The sequence below is a fragment of the Colletotrichum fioriniae genome (assembly GCF_027942845.1).
Source record: "Colletotrichum fioriniae strain IMI 355084 chromosome Unknown scaffold_1, whole genome shotgun sequence".
NCBI lineage: Eukaryota > Fungi > Ascomycota > Sordariomycetes > Glomerellales > Glomerellaceae > Colletotrichum > Colletotrichum fioriniae.
In genome coordinates this window covers 6522332-6534802 of record NW_027076837.1, presented here as the reverse complement: position 1 = coordinate 6534802, position 12471 = coordinate 6522332, and the positions used below count along the sequence as shown (strand labels likewise).

Below are 12471 nucleotides of genomic sequence, written 5' to 3'. Positions count from 1 at the left end.
AATTCTTCGTTTCATGTGGCGCCATTACGTTCTCTCCCCCTCTTTGGGCCAGTCTCCTTTACGATACCATCTTCCTCCTCCATAGCTACTTCTCATCGCTCCCTACTTCCCTACTGTCCGTTCCTGTTAGTCTCCCGATCCTAAGTACGCTGCATTATATTGCCTTCTCTCGCCGGGAACGTTATCAAGGTGACCCGATGATCCAGTTTTCTCGAGATGAAGGGACAATCGAACCCAGTAGAACCGCATCTCGTATGCTTAATAGGGGCCCAAAAGCCAAAGACTACAATACTTGGACTGACTTGACATCAGCATGGACCTCCCAAAACGAGGGAAAAGCCGCAAATCAGCGCTTAAATGATTTCCGCCTACGATTAGTAACCTAATCGAATTATAAAGGAGAGTGTAAGTTTGTGACTTAGCCTTTGGTAATTTGCGTATGATCCTTTGGTAAACGCTACTGCGATCATGATTCCAATGTCGAGTTGTAAACGGATTCAGGGTAGAATTGTGCGCGTCTATCAATACGTGAAGATTTGCTTAGACTTATGGTGGTTTCTCTTGAAAGCTAGATTTTTTTCAACACAATATAGAAATCAAGTAGAGCCTGAAATCGGTACCAACATCCAAGAGCGAATAGTCGCAAATATACCGAAGAGCCATCCAAGAGGCACATGTAGCTTGGTCTAGAGGAAGAACTAATGAGAAGATGAAAAGGCTGGTTGCGAGGGATCTCAGCATAACCGAGTGCTTTTTGGAAGACTTCCACATACGATGCCCATCGAAGCGTGATGAATACCTTGCTTAGACGGGATAAGACGGTATTCTCCGCTGTGAGACATGGCGAGTGCTGCCAAGCTGAGATCTCAGACCTTAAAATGACGACCGGGGACAGCTGAAAGGCATCAATGGCAAATTTAGCTTGATAAACAAGGAAAATGGTCTCTTTTAGTTTATGATGGAAAGATCAAGTATGACTTGGCTGTTCCCCCATGTCAACACAATGAGCTGGACAAAGTTGAAGACATTTTGTCATTTGAGGATTCTCTTCTTAAGTCTCTTAACTTATGTAAATAGTCAAGCGCCAGGAACTGTATAACGTCCTTTGGCCTATGGTCAACTGTCTGGCCTTTCAAAACGTGAAGAGAATGTTTACTTCTGAATGATGGCTACTCCAAACGCCAGACGGAACATGAAGATGGCCAAGGAGCACAGTGAGAGCCACAGAATCTGTGGAATTATGAACACGCCCGACACATCGCCGGGAGAGGCTCTGACAGACCTGGACGTGTCTCCGTCGCTGTATCCAGACCCCTGTGTGAAACGTTGCCTCCAAAAAAGCTGAGCTGACAGAACTGGCTCGCGAAACAAAACTCCGTACGCCGTCTTTATCGATATGCAAGCCCTTAGCTCCGCAAGGCCTCCAGTCTGTTGCGCATCTGGTTCATCATAGCCTCGGCATCCTCCTCCTCCTCCTCGACCTCGACTGGCTTAGGTTCTTGCGTAACCGGCGCAGCGGGGAGCTTCTCTTTGGACATGCGGTCCTTGAGAATCTCGCCGAGGACCTTGTCGACCTCACCCTCAGCCTCCTCCTCTTCGAACTCGTCCATGTCCTCGGGAAGACTCTCGCCCACCATCTCCTCGATGATGCCGGCCTTCATCAGCTCCGCGCTGAGTTCCTGCATCGTGCCGGCCAGCTCTGGTAGCCGAATCAAACGGTTAACGTCCTTCATCACGCCGACGCTCGCGCGGATGCTGCCCTCGATCTTCCTCACGGCAAACGCCTCATTGACCTGCATCTGCACGCTGTTGAGTTGCGCCTTGGAGGTGACTAGGCGATTGCTCGTCTTTCGCGCGCGGATGAGTTCCCGTGCAAAGTCGCGCGCCTCCTTCTGTGCTTGCTTCTGTCTCGTGGGGTCTCGTTGGGCTCGCTTATCGGCTTGGAGGATGAGGTTCTTCGTCTTGGCCTCGACTTGCCTGACCTGGTTGATGTCGCGGTCGAGTTTACGGATATTCGAGCGAATGAGAGCGTTACATTTCCGCAGCTGTTCAGATACGAACTCATCAGCAATTCCCCTAGGTAATGCTGTCACGACGGGCGGAACCTACCTGTTGCTGCGGATCAGGCTTCACGAATATGGCTCTGAGCGTCTCCATGTTGGGCGGATCGACAAGTTAAAGGGCCGAAGGAGACTGTCAATACGAAGAGCCTTGGAAACCAAGGCGTCGCGATGGTATGTAGTGGATGATTCTTCGTAGCGCGTTGTGTTAGGCTGTCGCCAGCCTCGTTGGTTGCCAGGTTCAATCAGCGCTGCCTTGGGTTAGGAAGCGATGTGTCGTCATTCCCTGCTTGCCGCATCGACTGATACGGCTTGTAGTGGGGGATAGTCGTCACGTGGGGAAGATGTAGCTGATATGCACTTAATCGACTGGGTGCAAGCAGAGGGGGTATGCAAGTAGCGACTACCACATTAAGCGAGTAGATAGTTGACGCTGGATGGGGGCCAGGAAAGCTTCCGCTGGCTGAACTGGCACCTTGGCAGCAACAAGAAACGCATTTTGAGTCAATGACTGCAGCGCTAAGTTCATCCTGAAATCTAAATGCCATTCAATCGGTAACCATTGGCAGGATGTGAAGTCTCTCAGTCAAATGAGAAGATGCTCGCCCCTGTGTCATCCAGCGGACAGTTTGGGAATCCGAGTGCGGGCAGTGAGTATCACACAGGTAGGCGAATCGCACGTTCCGGGCGGCCCGTATTGCAGCAAATGAGACCCCTGGTGGATAAGAAAATCAGCAAGGGCCCACGATGATCTCACTGCCTGCCTTAGTTGACCCGCGTCGGAAGACAAGACGAAGTTACGCTGCCTACCTATACATAGTGTAGATGGATGTCAAGCAGTTGGATGCTCGGGCCCGGTTGGATGACGGCTCCGACACTGAGGAACCTGGGAAACAGAATGCAGAACAGACTTTTGTCTTGGTGGAAGATCAAAGATTCCAGATCGCCTTACATTAGTTGACACAAGGGAACAGACTGCTCCAGGTCGATTTTGTTGTGTGCATGCGTCTGCCATGATGCGCCTCACCAAGAGCTGCAGGCAAGCGACATCTATCCACTCAGAATGCTTCTTACGCCTATTTCGTGGGGTTGCAGGGGGGCTGGAAAGCTCTTTCGGCCGCGAAGCCAACGTCAGCAAAGAGGGGAAGACAGGGAAACAGGTACGGAGTACTCGCATCTGGGGCAACAGTCCCACATAGAAAGAAGTACCTGGCAGTAACTGGAAAGACATGAAAGAGGCTCGGCCAGGTACCTGGCACCGCCAGAAAGAGAATAGGGGAAAAAATAAACAGCCCTGGACTGGACGGGAGGGAGGAGGGGAACTTGGAGGGGGGAAAAGGAGACGGGATTTCTAAGTGTACAGTGCGTTCAGCCCTGCCAGGGTCCGGTCCGCAGCGGCCCAGTGGTGATGGCAGCACCAGTTGGCCCCCAGTGCCAGTGCCAGCCTGGAGCTGTTAGTGCTGCGAGGTACTCCGTAAGCTAGGTGCTCTGTGCATCCTGCCGCCTGCCTGGTGTGGGTTACTACCAAATCTTTCGGATTCGAGCGCCTTCTACAATTGCCCGTGATCTCCAGGCGGTAACTGGCACCCACCCGGCCTCACCCCAACCAAGGGCCCAGCCTTTTCAAACCTGTAGCCTCACAACCCCCTCCAGCTTCTCTCTTCCACACACTTTCAACTCCTCCAACTCCAACAGTCGTTGTCGATATCTGCACAACTTCTACACATAATACCCCTTCTTACTAGGTCAATTTGCCAACCGCGATTGCCTACTTGCGACACATTTGCGATTCGCGTGAATCAACCTACCCCTCATCCCCCGTCATAGCTCCCTGCTCGACAAATTCCCACCAGCAAAATGTCTGCCACCACACAAACTCCTGAGGGTACGTACAAGCTCATCTTCCCATTTCGCGCGTTCTAGGAATTGAATCGCCGACTGCTACACCCGTCGGCAACTCATGCTATCTTCGTTCCTCGAAGTCACACCCTTAACCCCCATGTCGGAACATGCGCCGAAGCTAACCCGGTCTCCCCCCACAGTTCTCTGGGCTCAGCGCTCCAGCTCTTCAGACGCCTCCAAGAACTTCGTCTACTTGACGATCACCGTTCCCGATGTTCCCAAGTCCAGCCTCAAGGTCGACCTGAAGCCTACCGGCCTGTCCTTCAGCGGTACCTCCGACTCTCTGAAGCGCTCCTATGCCGTTGACCTCGAGCTGTACGCCGAGATCGACCCCGCTGAGAGCAAGGTCAACCACACCGGCAAGAATGTCGAATTCAAGCTCCAGAAGAAGGAACTCAAGGAGGAGTACTGGCCCCGCCTGCTCAAGGAGGCCAAGAAGGTCCACTTCCTGAAGACCGACTTCGACAAGTGGGTCGATGAGGACGAGCAGGATGAGGCTGCTGAGGAGGACTTCTCTCAATTCGGCGGTATGGGTACGTGCTTTACAAACTCCCTTAAAACCCCAACACTACGCGATGGCAGATTACGGTGTAATGGAGCCTTTTCAATTTCAAAGACTAACACGTTGTTTTACTAGGTGGCATGCCTGGTATGGGTGGCCCTGGCGGCGGCGACTTCGGCGGCATCGACTTCTCCAAGCTTGGCGGCGGCGGCGCACCGGGTATGGAAGGCTTGGGAGATATGGAGGATGAGGAAGATGATGAGGATGACGATGACATGCCTGCTTTGGAGGGCGAGGAGGACGACGGCAAGGCCGCACCTGCTGCTGACAAGGCTGCTGCGAAATAAGCAATCTCTTCCTTTATCACGCACCCCGAGACGACTCTCCCGGCATTTAGGCCAGCATTCTTGGCTGCAACGTCCGTGGACACCGCTCTAGACTAACGACTATGAATGTACTTCTTCGAATCAAAAGACAAAAAGAAAAGACGACCCGTGCTCTTTGGGATTGGTTTTTACTTATTACGACGAGAACTCAAGGTGTGGTAGGCATTTAGCGAATGGATATCATGATTCTGTGAGCATTCTACATATTCCACTGTGGAAGTCACTTCCTTGCAAGTGCGGTTCCTGCTCTCTCTGTCTGTAGGCGCCCAGGTGTTCGAGGAGATTTATGAGGTTGATCTTTTGCGCCTGTAAAGCCGGGAGTCCAGGATTATCAGATGGTGAATCGACTCGAGAGATCAGCCGTGTTTCTTTGTTTAAAGCCACAAAGCTCTTTACGTGTCTGACCGCAAGCTTATTTTTGTCGCTGAATAACTGAATGATTGTCTCGGACACTATTTGATCACGAAGAACTTCACGTTGCGTTTTGAATTTCAAGTTGGGGGCTCGGCGCTTTGTGTATTAGAGTCTGTCCGACTTGGGGATCGCTATAATACATGCCCTGCTATAACTTGGGCGAAGCAGATGGGTGATGCGGTGTTCCGGCTCAGTTAAGCCGTGAATGGTGTTTTTGTGATGTTTGGGGATAGTTGCCGGAAGGCCGAGGGAGGCAGTCTGAGAGCTTGAAAGAAACCAAAACATGTCGAAACCAAAGCCATAATCCCATAACCTCCGTATATTCTCTCCTTCCAGCAATCTGTTTGAGAGTTTCGGAGTCGCGCACACAAGGAAAGTTCAAGGGAGCCCCCCACGCACAGTGTGCCACTTTGACCTCCTCAGTGCCTGGCGTTCTGTGAATGAGTCTGTAGTAGCGATGTGCCGTTTACATGATCTCATCCTCCATAGCGGCGTCGCCATTGGTGGCAGCGGGGGCAGGAGCGGCGGCTGCCGCGTTCTCATTGGGGTTGGCACCAGACTCGAAGTAATCGGCCATCTCAGAGTCAAGCTCCTCTGCCGTCTTCTTCGCAGGGCGGCCGGTACGCTTCGCACGAGGCTTCTTGCCAGCAGCGCCAGCAGCAGCAGGACCACCCTTACCGGTGTTCGCGTTGTTGTTGTTGTTGTTGTTGTTGTTGTTGTTGCGCTTGTTGTTGGCAGCAGACTTGGGCTGAGCCTTGGGTTGCCTGTTTTCTTGTGAGTATGTATTCCAGCATCTCATGGATAGTTTGCTTACGTGGTGCGCTCAGCAAGGGTCTTCTTAGCAGGGGGGATGACGTTGGCTGCCTGAGAAGCGCCAACAACAATCTCAATCTAATTCCCGTTAGAGTGTACATGGAAGGTCATTTTTCGAGGAGCATACCTTGATCGGGCGATTGTCGACAAGAAGACCGTTCAGCTTCTGGAAGGCCTTGCTAGCGCCATCCGCCTCGCGGAATGTGATGTTGGCAATGCCACGGCTGACAGAGTTGGGTCCGTAAGAGATGTCAACTCTCTTGATGGGTCCAACTGATGTGAGAAAGTACTCCTGAAGGGAAAGTCGAGGTTAGTTATCCGTAAGCGTTGATGTTTTCAATCACGAGCGTCGTCCGAACCCGAGCCGCACAAGGGGTAAGGCATCGGCAGAAATCCAATAGTCGACCGCAGCACAGGAGGTTGGCAGCGAGCAGAGCAGTGAGCGTTAGTACGCACGTAAGCGTCCATCCCCAAAGAAGCCCCAATTTGAGCCATGGCTGCCTCATGCTCAGTTGCCATCAAGTCGGAGGGTATCACCCCAAGTCGTAATAGCTGCTGTAGGGGAACGTCGTCACACATGGCCGTAACACCATGAGGAGCGTTTCGGACCCAAACAGCCATGTGTATGTACCACGCCCCAAACCCCCGCTAAAAGGCCATCCGTCGTTGTAGGTTGGCGAATCGATAGCCGTGAGGCTATGTATCGAAGCCGTCCTGGCCTGTGCTGCGACGTTGCTCACTGCTTTGCTCGCTGGAAAGGGCTTCATATTGCATCGTCATGCTGATGAGCGGTGCCAGACCAAGCTGGTCATTTGGATATCCGTCGAAGACAGCCAACGTCCCATCTTTTCAGTCGGCTGTACCAATGTCTTGGGTGCTGACCAGGCTACCTCAAGTTTGGACTGTGTTCGCGCGACAGGGACGTGCTCAACTTCTGATGAGCTCTGCGCCGTATCTCAGGATCGCAGATATCGAGGAAGGAGTCTTGGCGGTGCCTTGACGGATTCCATTTGGGAAACGGCAATGGCCACAGTGGATTTGATCTCGCTACGACGCCGGCTGGGAAGGAGAGCAGGCGAGAAATAACATGTCGAACCAAGTCCGAGGGCTGAAGAGCCTTATCGGCAACATACCTTGATCTGTTGCTCGTTGACATCCTTGGGCTTTGTATGCGTTAGCTTGCGCCAGGATTGAGAGAGAGGGAGGGAAGTAACTTACCAGGTTGCTCACGATGACCTTGCTGTCGCCAGAGCCTTGCGCGGGCTTGGCGGCGTTAGGCTTGTTGGCGGCGGCGCCGCGCGCAGGTCGCGATGTCTTCTGAACACCGCCGACTGGGGCAGCGGCCGCAGGGCGACCACCGGTGGATCGACGCTGAGAGCGACGGCCGGGTCCGCCGGCAGAGCGACGTTGGGTCGAGAGAATCTCGTCGAGAGACTGGTCAAGCTTTCCAGACATGGTGGTTGTGGTGTTGGGTTTGTTTGATAGAAAAATTTGCTTGCGATAGTGCTGCGATGAAAGAGCAGCTGGTCGATGGATCTCTTCAAGTATTATTAGGTCGTGAAGAGCGTGATGCGAAACGAAGTGCTTATGTGATGAAGAATCAAACTTTGACGCGTAGAAGCTTGCGCGCAAGGAGTGCTCGGTCTGAAGAAAGAGGTAGAGAATACAGGAGCTGCGCAAAAAGTTGACGATGCAGCTGAAGAAGAAAAGGTTTGGTTTGGAGGTCGAGGGGTCTTTTTGATGTTGGACGGGGAGGTTTGTCTTTGGGAAGGAGAAAGGTTGCGGGATGAATGGAATGGAATGGGCGGGTGAAGGCGAGATGGGAAAGGAGACGGGGCAAGGTGTTGGTGCCAGCGGAGCGGCAGGCTGCGGCGCGCCTGACCAAAACAAGGGGGGCCTGAGGACCCCGTTGACAGCGGGAAGTTTTGATTGGTCGCACTAGTCCTTTTTGGGCCGAGAAGGATCCGCCAGAGCTGCTGCCTCCTCAGCCACACATCCCCTGTTTGCGCCTTCCAATTGTTCCATTTCGGGAAGCAGTTGGTCAGGTCTCCTTTCTCTTTGGCGCTGAGTTCGAATGCGCCTTCCATTATCAAAATTGGAAGATACAACAAGGCCGAAGCGAGAATTGGGGCAATTGAGGCAGACGGTCCATGAACCAACGGGCTCTGTTGTCACTTAGAAACACGATCAACTCTACAGATTTGATCGGCGCCACAGCCAATATTTGAAGAAGGTTGTAGCATAGCCTACTGTTATGAGGCGTACACAGCATTTACTCAGAGAGAACAGAGGTAAGGGCGCTCAAGATCATGGATTTCGGTGTCTGTTAATGGCATTGCAAGATCGTAAATTGGAGGTTGTGCCGTGGGTTCTTGCACAAAGTCGATGTTCACCACGTGAGTTCAGCGCTGAGCTAGATTAGACTATCGTCTCAATGGTGATGCTCTAATTGTTTCGATTTTGGAGTGCAAGAGCTTGTAGATGCTCCTGGTGTTTGCTTCCTTGACTGCATTAACTTGCGAAGCTCTGTGTTCTCTCAAGGGAAGAACGCTTGGTTGTCAACCCCCCGAAAGGCCGTATTCGATATCACCTGTCCCCTCAGACATTGACATCAATGCCCCCTCTCGTCGCCAATATGTCGCCCCAGGCCTCGCGTCTCGGTTGTCCCAGGGCAGCCACAGAATTCCCAAATCCCTCTCGCCATATGTATCTTACAGCGAATATCCCTTGGCACCTGACTATCTCACTTGCGCCGTTTCGTGGTCTTCTAGGACACTGCTTTGGCGGACTTCGCGGGTCGTACAGCCTTCTCGGGCTTTTCTTCTTCCGTGTTGACTTCTACATAGTGGTAGAAGATAATGAGAACCATGGCGGCGGAGCCAAGGAAAATCGCAAGGCGGTAGAGATCGTTGTCGGAAATCATGATGGGCTCGGGATCGTTTGCGCGATGATGCTTTTGGGTGGTGTGCAAGGAGGATCTTTGGGGGACTTCTATGTCTGAGTGTCAGTTTTCGGTACCAATACTGCAATGGAAGAGAACAATGACTTGAACGTACAGTGAGTGTCTTTCTTCCAAACAGAAATGGAAGGAGTTGGAGTTGTTCGTCAAGGTGAGCTAGTTGGACTTGCTGGCGCGGCGCATATGGAGCTTGAGATGAGGATGGCAATGGGCGACCAAACGGACAACTAGACCACTGGAGCTGCTGTCCACGCTTAAACCGGTCACGCTAGGAGTGACTTGGTGCTTGAGTCGGTCCTCCACTTTTAGTGCCGCATCCCCCTGGTCAAATCTGCTGTGACGCTCCGCCCCCACCAATGTAAGCCCTTCACGTGACCCGCCCACCGTGCCTTGAACTTCTGACTTCATCCACGGCGCTCCCACTCTTCTTGGATTTGCAGTGATGACTTTTTGCGTTACGTCGATCTGAGCGGACCCTACCGACCTGTCTGTCGACATCCCAAAATAACACGACCCAAACTAATCCCGCCAGAAGCGGTTACTCAGTCGTAGCAGAAGACTTTTGCTTCTGCCCACCAACCTTTTCTCGTCTCCAGAAACCGAATACCCCGCCAAGATGCCTCCCAAGAAAGTGGACAAGCCGGCCAAGAAGGCCGTCAAGGTCGAGGACAAGACCTTCGGCATGAAGAATAAGAAGGGTGGCGCGGCCCAGAAGCAGATTGCCCAGATGGCGTCTTCGATGAGGAACGGTGGCAGTGCTGAAGAGAAGCGCAAACAGGCAGAGAAGGAGGCGAGAGAGCGCGAGAAGAAGGCAGCCGAGGAAGCCAAGAGGGAGACCGAAATGCTTCTCAACAAGCCCGCTCAGATTCAAAAAGTCCCATTTGGTGTCGACCCCAAGACAGTTGTCTGCAACTTTTACAAGAAGGGCAACTGTGAAAAGGGCAAGAAGTGCAAGTTCTCTCACAACCTCGAAGACGAACGCAAAACGTCAAAGAAGAACCTGTACACGGACACCCGTAAGGAAGAGGAGGAGAAGAAGAAGGCCGAGACTTCTGCCGACTGGGACGAGGAGAAGCTTCGCTCTGTTGTTCTTTCCAAGAAGGGCAACCAGCAGACCACTACCGACAAGGTGTGCAAGTTCTTTGTCGAGGCCATCGAGGACGGCAAATACGGATGGTTCTGGATCTGTCCAAATGGCGGCGACAAATGCAAATACAAGCATGCTCTGCCACCAGGGTAGGTGATATCAGTCCAGCGGCCAGTCTCAACGCTAACATTGCCACAGATTCATTTTGAAGACCAAGGAGCAGAGAGCGGCTGAAAAGGCCCTCATGGACAAGTCACCTCTCAAGACCCTTACCTTGGAAGACTTCCTCGAGTCAGAGCGACACAAACTTACCGGCACCCTCACACCGGTCACGCCAGAGTCATTCGCCAAATGGAAGAAGGAGCGACTGGACAAGAAGGCGGCTGAGGAGCAGGCCAAGAAGGCCAAGGAAGCAACCGGTCGTGCCCTGTTCGAAAGCGGCAACTGGCGCACAACCGAGGACGATGAGGAGGAGGACGACGATGAAGAAGACGACGGAATGTGGAACTTGGAGAAGCTGCGTGCCGAGACCAATGCTCTTCGCGAGAAGAGGGAAGAGGAACGTCTGGCTGCCATCAATGGTGGGCCTGTTCCGCCAGTAGTGCCGGAACCGGTAGCTGCCGAGGCGTCCGGATCTTGAGCTTCCTAAAAGAGGAGAAGCCTTCTTTATGCGCCCGAGGTTGCGAGCATCACCACGAAACAGGCCGATTCCGAGCACCTGGAAGACCAGGTTCATCCGGCGGCCGTGTCAATGCTACGCCAAGCCACGGTGGCAGATCCGTCTACTCTCACACCTAAAATCAATGAAGTATGACTACGTACGCAACGTGCACATCAACTTCCAAAGTTGAGTACTCGTGAGACTACCAATGGGGATATATTGAGGATCTTTGGCTGCTTAGAGAGAGGCCATAGACTGCTTGTGATTACATTCAATCATGACGTGGATCTATCTCAACGTCTTCAGTTCCAGTGCCGCTCGCTTGCTCAGAACTTTTCCACGTACGGTCTGATGTCAATCTCCTGGCTAAACGCGGAGCGGTGTTGTGTGTGCAGGTACCAGTACGCATCAGCAATCTTGGTTTCGTTAGCAATATGTCTGCTTCAGGGTTGTTGCAAATCACTTACAGCATCCGGTGAGATCTTGCCGTCTTCTACGCCACCGTTGGCAACAAAGGCCTTGCCCCAGGGGGTATCAATGCCTCCATCGATGATGGCATGTGACACGTGGACTCCCTTCGGACCGAACTCGCGTGCCAGAGATTGGCCTAGGGCGCGGAGGGCGAACTTGCCTGCCGCGAAACTTCCAAACAATGCGCTACCTGCGGAAGAATGTCAGTCATCTTTCAGAAAGCCCCCATCCTCAAGACAGACAAACCTTTGATGGATGCTGTGGCTCCAGTGATGATCAAAGACGGCGGGTGAGGGGGAGTCGGACACCGACTCGAGCAGCAGGGGAAGCGTCTTTTGCGCGAATGTGAAGAACCCCTTACTATACACCGCGCGTATTAGTCACCTTTTCCAGAAAATCTAGTAACTGAGGTCTTACGTACGGCGCGGCGTCAAGACTGGCGTCAAGCTCCTCCCGCTTAAGCTCAAGGAACGGCTTGCGGGAAAAGCCGCCGTTGACGTTGTAGATGGCGGCAGCGAGCTTGCTTCCGGGGAGCTCCTTCTTGATCGTCTCAAAAGCGGCGTTGACGGCGGCCTCATCTGTGGCATCGGCCGTGATGCCGAAGGCTTGGCCGCCGGCCTGCTTGATCTCGTCCACGATGGCGTTGTAGCTCTCTGGCTTGCGGGCGAGGAGCACGACTGGGTATGCCTTTGCGAACCGGACGGCTGCTGCGCGGCCTGCGGTCGCGTTAGTCTCGACTGTGTAAAAGGTACGCTATGGTAGGAGTGAGTTCTTACCAGTGCCGGAACCCGCTCCGGAGATGATTGCGTAGAATGACTTGGAGGCCATATTTAATCAGACGTTTTGATGTATCTTTTACTTTAGACTGCTATTGTCAAGATGCTTATCAATTGAACATTAAAGAGGTGAAAATGAAATGCTGTGAAATGCGATTTACCCACGGCGAGCAGATGAGGGGTTGAGTGGCTTTATGTCTTATTGAGGCTTGCATGTGGTCGGCCCGGCATTGTGAGATTAGACCATTGCTCGGATCCATGACGGCATTTGCGGAGGGCCGAACGGGATGCCCGATTATTAATGTCCCCTCTCCGGCAAGCTCTAATTACGGCCTCCGACCCGGTGCGAGGTGCGAGGGGAAGAACACCAAAGAAGCGATTGGCAAAACGGGTTGGAAATGATGGAATGAGATCATTAATCAAATGCTGATGAGCTGTGT

The 12471-nt window shown here is 52.8% G+C and overlaps 5 protein-coding genes across 5 annotated transcripts; 2 read left to right on the top strand and 3 right to left on the bottom strand.

Moving 5' to 3' along the window:
- Window positions 1-1406: 1406 nt before the first annotated feature.
- VPS24 (Vacuolar protein-sorting-associated protein 24) lies at window positions 1407-2157 on the bottom strand (the record flags this gene model as incomplete). The annotated part of the gene is made up of 2 exons (XM_053194266.2): window positions 1407-2045; window positions 2110-2157. 2 exons carry the CDS (start codon window positions 2155-2157, stop codon window positions 1407-1409), a joined length of 687 nt encoding a protein of 228 aa, XP_053048463.1.
- Window positions 2158-3917: 1760 nt separating this feature from the next.
- wos2 (p23 chaperone protein wos2) lies at window positions 3918-4811 on the top strand (the record flags this gene model as incomplete). The annotated part of the gene is made up of 3 exons (XM_053194265.1): window positions 3918-3945; window positions 4103-4495; window positions 4600-4811. The coding sequence occupies 3 exons, from the start codon at window positions 3918-3920 to the stop codon at window positions 4809-4811; spliced, it is 633 nt and encodes a 210-aa protein (XP_053048462.1).
- Window positions 4812-5730: 919 nt separating this feature from the next.
- YRA1 (RNA-binding RNA annealing protein) lies at window positions 5731-7532 on the bottom strand (the record flags this gene model as incomplete). The annotated part of the gene is made up of 5 exons (XM_065756295.1): window positions 5731-6028; window positions 6079-6155; window positions 6205-6369; window positions 7211-7240; window positions 7296-7532. The coding sequence occupies 5 exons, from the start codon at window positions 7530-7532 to the stop codon at window positions 5731-5733; spliced, it is 807 nt and encodes a 268-aa protein (XP_065615535.1).
- Window positions 7533-9652: 2120 nt separating this feature from the next.
- On the top strand, window positions 9653-10763 carry TMA46 (Translation machinery-associated protein 46; the record flags this gene model as incomplete). Its single annotated transcript, XM_053194262.1, has 2 exons — window positions 9653-10272; window positions 10322-10763. The coding sequence occupies 2 exons, from the start codon at window positions 9653-9655 to the stop codon at window positions 10761-10763; spliced, it is 1062 nt and encodes a 353-aa protein (XP_053048459.1).
- Window positions 10764-11110: 347 nt separating this feature from the next.
- Window positions 11111-12083, bottom strand: N0V96_001681 (uncharacterized protein; the record flags this gene model as incomplete). The annotated part of the gene is made up of 5 exons (XM_065756294.1): window positions 11111-11200; window positions 11252-11441; window positions 11502-11615; window positions 11677-11971; window positions 12032-12083. The coding sequence occupies 5 exons, from the start codon at window positions 12081-12083 to the stop codon at window positions 11111-11113; spliced, it is 741 nt and encodes a 246-aa protein (XP_065615534.1).
- Between the last annotated feature and the right edge of the window lie 388 nt (window positions 12084-12471).